Consider the following 15,589-nt stretch of genomic DNA (forward strand, 5'->3'; position numbering starts at 1 on the left):
CTTGATGGAGACAATCTGCTGGAGAAGAGAGAGAGAATGAGATCAAGCGTGCATGTGGAGGAGATGGCCTTGGTAAACAGAAAGCCATTTCATCATCAGACACACTGAAGTGAAAAAGGAGAGAGTAGAGAGCAATGTTAGGGATGTGAGATGAGGAGATAAGAAGAGGACACTCTCATCAAAAGCATTAAATTATTTTTTGGTGAAGTATTAGAGGTTGGTGTGAGGGAGTGACATGGGAGGCATGAGAAGAGAAGGAAAGGTTTAGAATTGCTTCTTTGGTGAGTGGAATAGTGAATTGAAAAGAGAGGAGGAGTAGGATTACTTTGCTCCAGAGAAGGCCCAGTTTATATAATATATGTAATATATTATATATGATATTCTATATAAGTATATATATATATAATACTGGACCAAGTATTCCACAGTTTTATATCCATTCTGTAGCAAGTGAGCAGGAGTGAAGGAGGAAGATGTGAAAGTAATCTGGGGTTAGAATTTGTCCAGGTGTGATTAGTGACAAGGGTACAGTGGATTGAAGAGTAGATGATAGTGTAGAGTTGAGCTGATTCACTTATAGGTCAAAATTGAGAAGAAAGATGAGTGTAGCCAGAAATGGAGTAAGAGCCTGGGATGTTACCAAGGAAGGGTGATGTTTGGAGTTACAGTGAAGAAAAGAAGTAGGTTTAGGAGGAGTGAGGCATACGGAAAGATAATAAGATAAAGCATTATGATGAGATATAGGAAATTCAGAGTCATTGAATATGGAAGTGGAACACTTTGGAGTGAGAAGAACATCCAGAGTATGACGAATTCTGTGCATGGCTAAGGTAGAATGGAGGATTAGGTCATGATAATTAAGTAAACTGATGAAATGGGAAGTTAAGATATTTGCAGGAATTTCAGCATGTAAGATGAAGTCATCTAGATTGAAGGAAGCATTTGGGATAGAGAAAGCCAAACACTGAGCTCAGTGAAAGGGAGGGGCTTGATAGATAGATAGTAGTTAACATGAGGTTATAGGATCACAGATTTAGAAGTGGAAGGGACATTTGAAGTTATCGAGCTCACCTTCAGAGACATTAAATGACTCGACCAGGGTCATATAGATAGTAATTATCTGAGGTAGGATTTGAACCAAGAATCTCAAATGATAAATATAGATTGGATGAATCTCAAAATAGGAAATATTGCTTACTGGTGGCAGTGAAGGGAATGTCTGGAAGTGGTAATGGGGAGCAAGGTAATTTATGACTACTTTCATGTCCACTGAATTGGGAGTTTGAGTGAAAGCATATCTGGGAAGCCAATAAGAGAATAGATAAAAATCTGAGACCCCTCTTTTGACCCCTTTTATGATCCACACCTTTTCTTATTGAAAAACATTATAGCCTTCTAGAAAAAATTTAAGTTCTTAGTAAACCAGCACTTAATGAGTTAACAGCTTTTTTTTCATTCAGCAGAGTAAAGCTACAGCTGTGGGTATATCTCTCTAACTGCTCCAGGCATCCCAAGTTCACAGAGTGGCAAGCTCAGGCAAAATAACTTAGATAAAGTGAGGCTCATTTTTAACCTTGAGACTTTCTCATCCAGCATTATCTTCATAAGAAAATTCTTCGCAAAACTATAACTTTATTGTGCTTTGATGTGACATAATTTGTGTTTCTGCGCAAACGTGAAGTTTTTGGGGGGTTCTTTTGTGTGAAATGAGTCTTGAAGTATATATAATAAACTCCATGCTCCTGGAGCTGGAGCTGGAAGCATGAGGTAAAAGACAACTCCCTTGTTCTGTCCTTTTTTCCTTATCAACTAAACTGTCCTTATCAGATTATCAGAGATGATAAAGAGATCTCCACACATATCCTTTCTAAATAAGGTGGTGAATGAAGCAGTGTCAAGAGAAGGGCACCAGGTCTCTATGAAGGACAAAAGATGAAAGTGTATGAAAGGAAGAGCTTGAGGATGAAAGGAGATGAGTTAACTATGAAGCAGGAATTCCAAAGGATACAGTGGAAGGAGTGAGCAGATCTGAAGTGGGGCAATGGGGGCTGGATTGAACAGGATGGGAAATGTGGGCTCAGGCAGCTGAGGTCAGAGGGACTTGTCCTCTAGCAGTCATAAGTTTGGTATCACAGGAATGGAGAGAATAAGAGGGAGTCCATTTCAGAAAGAGTCCAAGTAGAATAAAATGAGGTTAACTGATGAATGTAGTTGTTTAGAGTGTTCAAGGCTAGCCATGTGTGTTGGGGACATTCCTCAGATTTGGGATCCGCAGTATCTCTGTGAATTCTGGCAAGCTTGTGAATGTTGTGACACTATTCCTTTTATTGGCTGAGGATATTGTTTGTCCTCAGCTATAAGCTAGGCCTAGCTAAATCTAGTTTTTAGATTAAAATACATATATTCCTTTAATCTACTAAGAGGACAGTGAAAATTTATACAGGAAAAATTAATTTTTTTATATGAATAAGAATTTTAATGCACTTAATGAGAATTTGTGCATGGTAGTAAATTCTGAATTGGTAGCATGTGAATTAGCTGGAAATATGTATTTATATTTCCTTTTCGAAAAAACAGTCTTTTAAACTATGATGTTATGGTCTAAGTGGACAGAAGTGTCAGATACATAGCCCATAAAGTGAGGCCTGCAACACACCCTAGTTTGCCTAAAAACATTAAATATGTTAGGAAATATTTTACAAATGAATAAAAATATAATAAAACAAAACCATTTGTTAATTTGTGGTTTTCTAAATCAATATGAAGTCCACAGGGATCCTTATATGGGGTTTAGAGGCTCTGTTTCTATTTGAGCTTAATACCACTGGTTCAGGAATTGTAATTTTTTTTTTACCAGAATTGTTATTAATTTGCATAAGTAACTGCAACTGAGGAACCTTTGCCTTAAAGCAAACCAGTAAGAAAGTAAATTGGCTTCTCCTCTGCAACTGATAGTCTCAGCAGACTGTCTGAGATTCTGGGACATTACATGGCTTCTCAAGGGTAATAAAGTCAGTAGATGTCAGAGGCAGAGCTTGAACTCAGGAAAGGTCAGCTACAATTTGTTGCCTCTTGGACTTAGCATAGTTCAGTTTATATCCAGGTGCTATCATTTTCTAGCTGTGTGACCTAGGGAGAGATATTTTCCCTTTCTGGCCTCAATTGTTTAGTTGTTCTTTTGCAAAATGAAAGGTTAAATAAAATGATCCCTTAGGTTGTTTCTAATTCTGACATTCTTTGATTTTGAATTGGGTAGAGACATAACATTCTCCATTTGAAAGTGCTTATAGTTTTCATATTTAGAGATCACACTTCATCACAGCATAGAAAGGCATAGATAGCTGGTATTTAAACATTTATGATATTCACCTCTCTCTTCTCTCTGAATCTGAGAGTGATGGAAGACTGGTATCGAGGAGGGACAAAAAAGAGAAAACCATCCCTTCCTTTCCTCTCCTCACTCCCCAAACTAGAGTGTGCCACTCAAAATGCCAAGGCCTGGCTCATTATCCTCCCAGATTAATCCCAAACAGACCAGCCTTCATGGGAGCAAAGCCTACGTCTAGTTTCTATCAAGTGTCCTTAGTGCTAGATTTTCCATTAGTGTTCTTCTAAACCAAATAAACTAGAAATTCTATTAGAGCTCTTAATGTTACCTTTGGACATCAAATCAAATTATGAAGAGGTTCCTTTCTTGGAGGGTTTCCTATCTCACAATAATAATTAACACAGAGATTGAGGTATCAAACACTAGGAGCTGAATTGATTTTAAGTCGAGGTTCTGGCACTTTCCTGAAAGGCAGCACCAATGGTTTAGTGCTGCTTACCACCATGGACATTTTAAGGATAGTCTGCATTTTTATCTGCTTTGGAAGAAGTTTGGGACAGAAGCAGAAGTAAGTGAAAATAAAGTGTATTTATTTGTAATGCCACTTGAAACCTGGGTTCTAGGTCCAGTTTTTCTACTAATTCTTAAGTATGGCCATGGGGGAGCTGCATTATCTCTCACTTTAATTTCCAAATCTCTACATGGAGTAGTGCCTGAGATAACTCAGCCTTCTAGCTTTGATTCTGATTTGAGGCAACAGGTAAAACTAACAGAAATATTCATATAAGGAGAGGCTTTATTTTCATGCTAATGAAGGGTAATATTCAGAAGAGGAGATGGCATTTATGGGCTGAATTTTTGGCTAAGAACTTCAGGTATGGTGGGTTATGTTTTTTCCTTTTCCCTACTCTTCTTGCATGGAGAGGGATATGTGGGAGAGAGGACAATCTAAATAAAGCAAGAATTTTAATTCAATTGCTATGCTCTAGGTAAAATTCTACGTTAACAGTTAATGAATATCTTAAATAATTTTTAATATGGTTTAGTGATCATTATTAGGACTTCTTCTTACTTGAGGAAGTTTGAAAAATGCCAAGTTAAGTTATTTTAAAATAAGTTTTTATTAATGACTTTTGTTTTTTGCATTATCATAATTTTCCCAAGTAGTTCTCCTCTTGTCTTCCAGAAAACTAATATAATTAGTAGAATTTGTAAAGAAAAGAAAAAAGAAAAGGAAAGAAATAAGAGGAAAAATAAACAGAATTGATCAGGATACTGAAAGGGAAATTATTTTTTAAAAAACAAAAAGAAGTCCTTTATCTCAGTCTTTTTCAAGGTTATGATGATAGTGATTCCATATATGAACTCATGCAAAATATAGTTCCATATTAGAGCAACATTGTAAAAGAAAATACACACACAAAAGAAGAAAAACAAAATAGAAAAAGTATACTTTAATCTGCACTGAGTTGAGAGGATATGTCAATTTTAATTTTCCCAATACTAATGGATGTATAATAATCAGAAATCTTGGGCTATACAGGGATTAACCCATATGTTCTATTGTTCTAACAGATACATAATTTCAGCAGCAAAAGTATTCCACGTTGGAGCCTCTGAAAATGTTGTAATTCAAGCTTATGGATACACGGATGCATTTGCCGCTACCGTCTCCATGAAAAGTTTTCCTGACAAAAGATTTACTTATTCTTCTGCCAATGTGAATTTATCCCCTGAAAATAAGTTCCAGAACTCTGCATCCTTAACCGTAAGTCTTCAAAGAACACTTTGTCTGCTTATTACCAATATATAATATATAATATAGAATATAGAAGGAAAGGCAGTTCTAAATAGTATGAGGGTTATTTGTGTGAAAGATAAACAATCTGAGTTTCAGACCCAGAACCATTGCTTCCATGGGCAAATCATTTTAATTCTGGAAGCTTAAGTTTTCTTATCTATATAATAGAGATAATACCTTTCCTACCTTCCAGGGTGGTTATGAGAAAAGAGCTTTGTAAACCTTAAAATGCTATAACAACAACTAGCATTTATATTCATAAAAACAACCTTGGGAAGTAGGTGCTGTAATATCCTATTTTATAGATGAGGAAACTGAAGCAGACAGAGATTAAGTGACTTACACTGAGTCACACAACTAGTAGGTATTCAAGGCTGGATATGAAGTTGCATCTTCTTAACTCCAGTTCCAGTTCTCTGTCTACCTAACTGCCTCTATAATAATAATTTTAATCAAATCTGGGCATTTCAAAAACATAGAAAGAACATTTCTATTCCCACGTGACATCACTAAATGGTTCAAATAACACGCCATGTAATTTAACTCATTCCTGCTTGTGAAATAGACATCAAAAATGACAGAATTGCATCTCATAAAGAAAAACCTACATAGATTTTATATGTAATTGAGAAATGGAAAAATTCCCATTAGGTATGTAGATGGCAGGCCCTAGACTTCAGAATTTGATCATAATGACTAATATTTATGTAGAATTTTAAAGCAGAGAAAGCATTTTGCTTTTCTCAGGAAGAGTAAGCATTTCAACATATGATTTATCACTTGTTTATTTGAGTGTATTTTGGGAGTTTGGTTTTATAAATTTCTTCCCTTACAAAAATAGATAATATGAAAAATATATTTTGCATTATAATGCATGTATAACCCAGTCTGAATTGCTTGCCAGCTCTGGGAGTGGGGAGGGAAAAAGAAAGGGAGACAACATGAATTGTATAATTTTAGAAAACATATATGGAAATTTGTTATTAAAATAAAAGAAGAATAACCATTTCAAGGTAACACAATAACTATGGGGAGAATTTACCTGTATTCTTATTTACCTTGAGAAGAATAAAAATCCACATGTATGTAGCACAGTTGCCTGTAGCTTTTCATCCACTAGTTCTCATAGCTCCTCTTGAGGCAGGGGGTATATTAGAATTATGCTTACTATACAGGAGGTAAACTGAAACTGCAGTTCTAAACTTCTTGAAGGCTCAACTAGGGACTAGCTAAGTCAGTATTGATTTCCAAGGATGAGTCTCCCCTTTCTCAAAACAACACACACAAAGGTATTTAAGGAGTCGTTAAACAATACTTTGAGATTGTTTTACGTTCTTTCTCAACACTTCTGTTTCAGATTCAGCCAAGAGATTTGTCTGGAAGAGGAAATCCAGTTTCACATGTATATTTAGAAGTTGTTTCTCCCCACTTTACAAAAGAGAAAAAAATACCCTTAAACTATGAGAATGGATTTCTCTTCATTCAGACTGACAAGCCTGTTTATACTCCTGATCAGACAGGTAAAATGTCAAGGGTTCTTTTTTGTCTGGAAAGCAATTATGTAGTACTGGAAAATTAGTCATTACTCATAGTTTCTCTAGCTTTGCTGTAAACAAGCCTGACGAGGTCACTTTTTTCATTCTTAGCAATTTTCACAGATTCTCTAAGAGTCAGAAAAGAGATCTCAAGAGATGCAGGTCTGACCTTACCCTGAAAAAGAAAATCCTTTGCAATATACCTTACAAAACTTCAGGTGAATTCATTCCTTTAGGAGGCAACTCGTCTGACTTTTGGATGATCTATATTTTTAAGAGGTTTTCCTAAAATTCACCTAAAACCACAGTTCCTTGAAACTTCTCTTCTTTGCCTCAAGTTCTACCTTCTAAGACTAAGTAGAACCATTGTACAGATCTTTGACACACGAGTGATCTCAACCCTTCAAACACTTTAAGGCAATAATCCCGTCCATCTCTTCTCCCAATATCTTCCCTTCTTTTGACTAAACAAGACCAGCCTTGGATGGTATCATCTTCAGCCTCCTATCCATAAAGGTCACCTTCTTTTGGATAGGTGCCCATTTTTCAATGTGCTTCCTGAAATATGACACCCAGAACTGAGCACCATTCTTCAGATTGGGTTTGATCAGGGAAGATGCAAGTTTTACTTAGAAAGAATGAATCTATGCCTCATAAGTTGTGTCTAGCTTTTGAACCAGAAAGACCTGAGTTCCAGTGCCACTTCTGAAAGTACTGGTTGTATGGTGTTGGGCAAGTTCATTCACTTTTCCATGTTCTGAGGATCTTAATACTAAGGAACATAGAAACCACTTATCTGCATTGGTAGAAGAGACTTTCTTACTTAGGAACTCCCTATACCAATGAAATCTCAGGTCTTATCCTTATCCCTAGGTCCTCAATGAAAAATTAGTGTTTGTCTTCCTCTATAATTTGCCAGGGCAGGTTTATAAAAGATATTAAAAATTATCTTATTATTAAAAATTATTTTACCTAAACAAATATAATGCATAAAGTGCAGTTAAAGTGATATAATGTAGATATCAAATCAACATTGTTCCTTTATTATCTAAATATTAGAAATATTTAGATTATTAAACTATTATAGTTTAATAATATTCATATTTAATTTTTAATAATATTAAAATATTAGAGTGAAATTATTGTTTCCAAGTTAAATATTTAGTTGGTTTGAACTTTGACTCCAGATAATGGAACAATAAATACAAATTTCAAAAGGAAAGATAGCAGAGTAGAGAAAGAATTGGGGAAATACTCTGGAGAAGTTGGTACCAGTTCTGCCAGTAGTTATATGACCTTGGGCAAGTTACTTCATTTTCTTGAGCCTCTGCTTCTTGGTGAGATGAGGGAATGTCCTCTCTAAGTCCCTTCCAGTGTGGACATTCTGCATTATCTCTTTAGAGAAGGTCAGTTAGGCTGGTGAGGGGTTCTAAGACCATGCCATAGGAGGATCAGTTGAAAGTAACTAGAGATGTTTAGAGTAGAAAAAAGATTTGCAGGGTGAGGGGATGATTATGGTAGCTGTTTTTAGGCATCTACTTGACCCCACAATGGAAATTACAGAAATCCAGATGAAAGGAAATAATTCCTAGGAAGTAGAGATATTCCAAATTGAAATGGGGATCTCAAGAGACATTAGGTTTCCCCTTAACTAGTGTTTTTCATGCAAAGTACAGAGTATCTCTGTTGGGTATTTGATGGCCTCAGGAAATGGTCCCTTCAAACTCTCAGATTCTATGAATCCATAAATGCTACTTTGAAATTCTACCTTTCTTTGGTTTGGGGATTACCTTCTCAACCTGAAATTCTGTAATTCTCTAAATAGAAATAGATGGTAGGGGGAGAAAACATTGAGGCATATGGATGGGATTTTTTAAAGGAGGTTTATTTCATTAAACTAGGGTTTAAAGAGTTCTTTAAACTTTTAATCTAGGGCTTAATGACTTTAAAAATATTTTTTGAAAACTCAATTTCAAAACAATTAACTTCCTTTGTCATCCTATGTATTTCATTTCATCAATTTAAAAACATGATTATGAAAAGTTATCCTTAAGCTTTACCAGATTGCCCAAGAGGTACATGACATACAAAAAGTTAAGAATTCTTGCCCATAATAATTGCGTAAGAATATTTACTTCAGTTTGGTGTTCTTTCCTTGTATAGAGAAAAAGGGAGAGATTTTCTGTGGAAACATTTACTTATTTTCTTAGCAAAATATCCATATCTATGTCTTATAATTGGATCCTGGAGGGTATGAAAGGACCCCATGTAAAACAGTTTCAATTTCATGCACACTTATTGTGTACTTGGGAAAGCTTTTTACAATTTTTATTTAGTAGATGAATTCCTCAAAATTCATGACTAATAAAATATTTTCATCTATTATATTTTAAATGAAATAAACAAAATATATATTTAAGGAAATTGTAAAAAACAACTTTCAGAGAAAATCTTTTTTGTATGATCATATTATCACTTCTAATTTATATTATTATTATTTTTCATATTGGCTTTCTTAAAGCAGGACCCACATGTGTTTTGAAACTAAAATTTTAGAAATCAAACAGTCCTAGAGTTATGACTCTGATTGTTAGGTTAAATAGAATTCAACATACTGTGTAATGTGCAAATTATTCTTGCAGTAAAGATTAGAGTTTATTCCTTGAATGAAGAATTGAAGCCAGCTCGGAGAGAAACCACCTTAACTTTTATAGTGAGTATGATGTTCATGTAAATGATTAAGCAATGCCTTTCTTGGAAACAAGAATGGGAAGGCGATCTTCATAGGTACACTTTATGCAAGCTGTTCGATTTTCAAAAACATTTCATTGAAGCATTTATTATGCACAGACGTATAATGAACTGAGGTTCTGCACTCCTAAGAGTAATAAGACTCTGTGTCAACAAATCTTTACTAAGCATTTATTGAATACCAGTTATTGGTCCAAGCTCTGGATATAAAAAGTAAGGCACAAATATCACCCCTGTTTTTAATGAGCTCATTGTCTAATGGGGAAGATGTTATGTTAATAGTTATGGATATTCAAGATATATGGAATATAAATAAAAGCAAGAACACAGAACACAGGCACTAGCAACAAGGAAGACAAGAAAAGGTGTCTTGCAGAATGTGGGATTTGAGGTGAGTCTTGAAGCAGGCCAGGGAAGCCTAATGGTTAGAGGAGGTAGAGAGAACAGGCAGGAGGGCAGCCAGTAAAAAAGTCATGGAGACAGAAGACAGAGTATTATGGGTAAGGAACAAAAAGTTGACCTTTACTGATAGATCCTAAAGTTGAGGGGAATAAATGTAATGTAAATGGTGAGGCACAAAAGATCAGGTTGTAAAAAACAATTAAATACCAAATAGCATTTTTCATTTTGATCTTGGGGGTAATAGAACCAATGGAGTTTATTGATTAGGGAGTTGACAAGGATAGACTTCTATGCTTTAGGAAAATCATTTTGGTAGTTTAGTGGAAGATGGGTTAAAATAAAGAGAGGTTTGAGGCAGGACAACCAATCAGAAGGTTATTTCAATAGACTAAGACATAGCAGAGAAGGGGACCTACATGAGAGATATTGTGAAAGTGGAGATTTTGAGATTTGGCAACAGATTGGGAATGTGAGGTGAATGTGAGAGAAGAGTGAAGGATGACACCAATGTTGTGAGCCAGGGTGACTGGGAGATTTGTGGTGCCCTTAATGTTAAAATAGAAGTTTTGGGGAGAATTTGGAGAGAAAGATGAAAATTTCTCTTTTGGATATGTTGAGATTGAGATGCCTATGAGACATCTAGTTTGAGATTTCCAGAAGGCAGGTGAGAATTTAGCAGTGGACCTAAGGAGAAAGACTAGAGTTAAATATGGGAATCATCAGCATAGAGATGATCGTTGAATCTATTGGGGCTAATGAGCTCATCAAGTGAGATAGTTTAGAGAGAGAAGAGAAGAGGCTCTAGGATAGGCTTGAGGAACAACTACACTTGAGGTAGGGGAGTGACCTGGATGAAGCCTAATGAAAGAAACTGGGAAAGAATAATCAGACAGGTAGAACTAAGGGACAAGTCACTAAAAACTGAGAGGAAAAAGTATACAGTAGGAGAAAGTAATCAATAGTGTAAATGCTGTTAGTCAAAATGAAGATTCAGATCAATAGTTCCCAAGGTATGGTCCTTGAACCCTGTAGGGTCCCTAAGACTCTTGCAGGATGTCTGCAAGGTCAAAACTATTGTCATGATAATATTGGGACAAGATTTATCTAATAAAACATTCCACTTCAATTCCAGTTTTGTGACTCTGGGCAAGACACTTAACCATCATTGCCTAGCTTTTACCAGTCTTCTGCTTTGGAACCAATACACAGAATTGATTCTAAGATGGAAGGCAAGGGTTTTAAAATAAAATACTCCCTTTCCCAATTACATATATGTGTGAGGCTAGATTTTCTTCATATATGTCAGCTAAGTCAATATATGACAAATGAAAAAGCTGAAATGAGACTCCACTGTCTTTTATTAAGCCAAACATTAAAGAAACTTGCAAAAATATATAAAACAGGGGGCAACTGAACTGAGAGCCAGACCTAAGTTGAAATCAAAACCTAGGGAGGTCCTAGGTTCAAATATGGCCTCAAACACTTCCTAGTTATGTGATCCTGAGCAAGTCACTTAACCCCCATTGTCTTGCCTTTACTGTTCTTCTGCCTTGGAACCAATACAAAGTATTGATTCTAAGACTGAAGCTAAGGGTTTAAAATATATATATATGTATGTATGTATATATATATATATATATATATCAATGCCATTCTCTCTAAATTATTTTTGTTTGGGAAAAATATATATATTTTTTTATAAAACATGCTGTCTATAGTAACATAGTGATTTTGTTATTATTTTAAATGAATTAATATCTTAAATTATCTTTTAATTTCTAATATAATAAATAAAAATAAATATAACCCACATTAAAAAAGCTCTTTGGGGTCCCCAATCCTTTTTTAAGAATGTAAAAGAGTCATGAGACAAAAAAAGTCTGAAAACTTCTGATCTAGAAGAATCAGTTAGATTTGGCATTTAAGAAATCAATTGTAAATTTGGAGAAAGGAGTTCAAATTGAATGGTGAGGATGGTGGTCAGATTGTAGTTAGGAAGAAAGTGAGAGAAAGCAAATTGAGGACACCAATTGCAGACAAGCTTCTCAAGTAGTTTAGCCACAGAAAGGAGGAAAGATGTAGGATGATAGGTAGAAGAAAAGTCAGATCAAATGAGGGTTTTATAAGGATGGGAGATGCATGGATAAATTTATAGATATCAGGGAAGGAGCCAATATATAGAGATAGATTGCAAATAAGAGAGACAATAAAGATGAAAGAGGGGGAAATTTTTCAGAAGAGATTGAAGAAGATTAAATCTGTTCTCTTTGGCAAAGGACAAAGCTATTAGTAATGCGTAGAACTGTGATGGCAAGCCTATGGCACATGTACCAGAAAGGGCATGCAGAGACCTCTCTGTGGGCACATGCTTGTCACTTGCCAGAATTAATTATTAGAAAGGCAGAGAGACTCAGGCTGAGCTGCTCCCTTCCCCCTTTCCACTGTGCCTGAGGACAATTTTTTACTTCACTTTCCCCTTTGCCCAGCAGTCCAATGGGAGCACTTACTCCTTTCCCTATCTGAGGTAAGGTGGGCAGGTCGCAGAGTGCAGAGCTAGAGGGGAGTGGAGCACTTGAACCATTCCGCTCCCTAACTCTAACCCTAAATTCATTTCTAACCCAAACCCTGAGCATATTTTTTCACTTAATCCTCCCCTCTGCCCAGCAGCCCAATGGGAGCACTTACTCCCTCCCCTATCTGGGGTAAGGGAGGGCAGGGAAACAGCGTGGTCCTCAGTCTTGGGTGGGGCATGGCACAAGCTCTCTGGGGTAGGGGCAAGGCATGGGACTGGGTGTCTAAAAGGTTTGCCATCACTGGGATAGAAGGTGCAGAGAGGAAAATATAGATTAATGTGAGGGATAATGTTCTTACAACTAGAGCTGCCAGTAAACAGGAAGTACTTGATTTACCTTTTCTTAGAAGGTTATATGGTCATTTGTTGGACTTGTTTAGAGGGAATCAGGTTGCAGTTGGACCAGATGGCTTAGCCATAGATTTTTTTTTAATCCTTCACCATTTGAGACTCCATCATGGAAATCCTTTTCAGGACCCCTGACACAACCTCAGGACTATGAATTGATTCTTTTATTATGCCATTAAACACTTGAATCTCTTCAAAAGCTCCCCAAATGCTACAAGATAATGTTACAGGTTTTAAAGTTGGAAGAGACCTCTACTCCTGGATAGAGGTCACTTTGCAACTGGTTCTAACAGTTACAGTCTAATAGCAGGGGATCTCCCCTTTCCATATCTATCATGGCATTCCAGAAGTCTGATTCTTAAAGTCAGCTCACTTACTCACATGGCAATGAGCAAGCCCAATTCCAAAGTCAGTTACTAATGAATAAAATTCTTGAGCAACTAGGAAAAAGACCAAATCTCAAAGACAATAAAAGGACTAAAATGTCAAACTACATAATCAATTAGTGGACAAATATTTAAGTGGTTACGATGTGCTAAGTGTTGAGGATATATAAACAAGCAAAAAGGACAGTTCCTGCACTCAAGGAGCTTACACTTTAATGGGGAAGACAGCACATAAAAGGGGAGTTGAAAAGTGGGATGGAAGAGGAGGAAAATGGTGCCTGAGTTTGGGAAATGAGGGATTGCTTGTTTGGGGCCCTTCTCCAAAATGGAGATTCTGGAAAGAACTTACCAATGGGAAAGGGGGCTCATAGGAACACAGTCAAGAGGCAACTGAGGTAAAGTGGTTAAGTCTGAAGAATCTAGAAAGGTTAATCTGGGATAGATCTAACCCTTCTATTCTATTACATGCTTCTTTTGTATTTTAACAGCCTGCTACCAGAGACTCCCAATAAGGCAGAAATGGCAGGTAGTGAAAGAATAATTTCAGTAGAGTATTTGGGGTAGACATCAGGTTGCAAGTGATTGAGAAGAGAATGGGCCTGAGGAAATTGAAAATTTCTTCTGTTGACCTTTGTAGATTCCTAATATCCCTGTGACATTTAGAGAAAATACATATGTGTAAAAGATTCAATCAACAAATGATTATAAAATAATTACAATTTAGAATAAAATACAACTAAATTTAATTTTAAAAATACAAGTAAGGCAAGTTTGTAACTAAATAAGTTTTTATCCTATAAGGTTGCAACAAAGTTTTTCTTTCTCTTCATTGAAAGGATCCAGAAGGAGAAGAAGTTGAAATCCTCCAAGAAAATGATTATTTTGGCATTGTCTCATTTCCTGATTTCAAGATTCCTTCAAATCCAAAGTATTTAAAAATTTTTTTTTAGATGAAGCAGTTTCTTTTACAACATGTATACTGGAAAGAGTATTGCACTCATGAGTGAGAAAAAGTGAGGCGAATATTCTATCACTTACTAACTGTGTGATGCCTTGTGCCTGTCATTTAACCTCTCTGAGCCCTAGGAACCTTATCTGTAAAAAGGAAATAACAATACCTAACCTGCTGGTTTCACTGGGCCATTATGATTCTTCTCAAATAAGATAATGGATATAAAAATACTTTGTAGATGCCACAGTCCTATACAAATATAAACTATTTTTGCTTTTTATTAAAATATTCAATATATATGTATCCACACATATAAGTATATATGCATGCATATTTATATATACACAGATATATTCTGCTAGAGGCAACTAGGTGGCTCAGTGGATAGAGTACTGGAGTCAGGAAGACTAGAGTTCAAATCTGACCCCAGATAGTTATTAGATATATTAGAGTAGATTAAGGGACTTGCTTGGCTGATAATAATATAGCACCTACCTCCCAGGATGGTGGTGAGGATCAAATGAGAGAATGATTGTAAAGCATTTAGCACAGTGCCTGGCCCATAGTAATTTCCTTCTCTTTACTCTCCTATATGAGCAGTAAGACTTCATTGGTATAGAGAGTTTGCTGTGATGAAGCTCCCTATAACACTGGAGATCTCTAATTGATAGTCTGGGCACTGAGTCATTGAGGGAGAGATATTAGAGCTCCTCTCCAAGGCAAGAAAATCTGAGTTCAAGTCCTGACTCATACATACTGGTTATATGACCTATATAAATCAGTAAGTAAATCACTTGGGCTCTAAGTTGTAGATATATTTACATGATTTTAACAATCAAAAGTAGTTGATAATGCTGCTATGTGGCTTTGTGTCAGAAACTGCTACTGAGTTGTTTTCAGTTGGACCTGACTTTTAGCGACCCCATTTGAGGTTTTGTTGGCAAAGATACTGAAGTGATTTACCACTTCCCTCTCCAGCTCATTTTACAGAAGAAGAAACTGAGGCAAATAGAGTTAATTGACTTGCCCAGGGTCACACAGTAAGTGTCTGAGGCCAGATTTGAACTCAGGAAGAGGAGTCTTTCTGACTCCAGGCCCAGCACTCTATCCACTTTACCACCTCCAGGTGTAAGAAGACCTGGACTTAAGTCTCACTTTAGTCAGTTATTTGCTGTGTGATCTTGGGCAAATTTCTTCACCTTTCTAGAGCTCAATTTCCTATTTTTTAATGAAGGATTTGGGCTAACTGATCTCTACACCATTTCTAGCTCTAGCAGTTGGTGATTCTAGTGCTTCCCACCAATATAACAGAAAGTCAATCATGTGGCACCACCTACAGGGAACAAAAAGGAACAAACAAATTTAAGACACCTTTAGTGTGGCCCTAGCAAGCTATTGTTTTTTGAAAGCCATGACTAATACAAGTCAGTTAACTGGCAAGAACTCCAGCTTGCTTCTCCAACTCCTCCTTGCTTAGGGGTGCATCTGAGACTAATGAAGTCTGTGTGGAGAAG

At 36.2% G+C, this 15,589-nt stretch overlaps 1 protein-coding gene across 1 annotated transcript in view; it reads left to right on the forward strand.

Annotated features, from left to right (window-relative positions):
* The first annotated feature begins 4,389 nt into the window (after positions 1-4,389).
* Positions 4,390-15,589, forward strand: part of LOC123233989 (complement C5-like) — a 96,288-nt gene continuing 85,088 nt past the window's right edge. The window contains exons 1-4 of the mRNA XM_044659960.1: positions 4,390-5,096; positions 6,487-6,649; positions 9,307-9,377; positions 13,960-14,051. Of these exons, the coding sequence (XP_044515895.1) occupies positions 4,839-5,096; positions 6,487-6,649; positions 9,307-9,377; positions 13,960-14,051 (584 nt within the window). The 5' untranslated portion in view covers positions 4,390-4,838. The remainder of the gene's footprint in view (positions 5,097-6,486; positions 6,650-9,306; positions 9,378-13,959; positions 14,052-15,589) is intronic.

The sequence above is a fragment of the Gracilinanus agilis genome, chromosome 2 (assembly GCF_016433145.1).
Source record: "Gracilinanus agilis isolate LMUSP501 chromosome 2, AgileGrace, whole genome shotgun sequence".
Taxonomy (NCBI): domain Eukaryota; kingdom Metazoa; phylum Chordata; class Mammalia; order Didelphimorphia; family Didelphidae; genus Gracilinanus; species Gracilinanus agilis.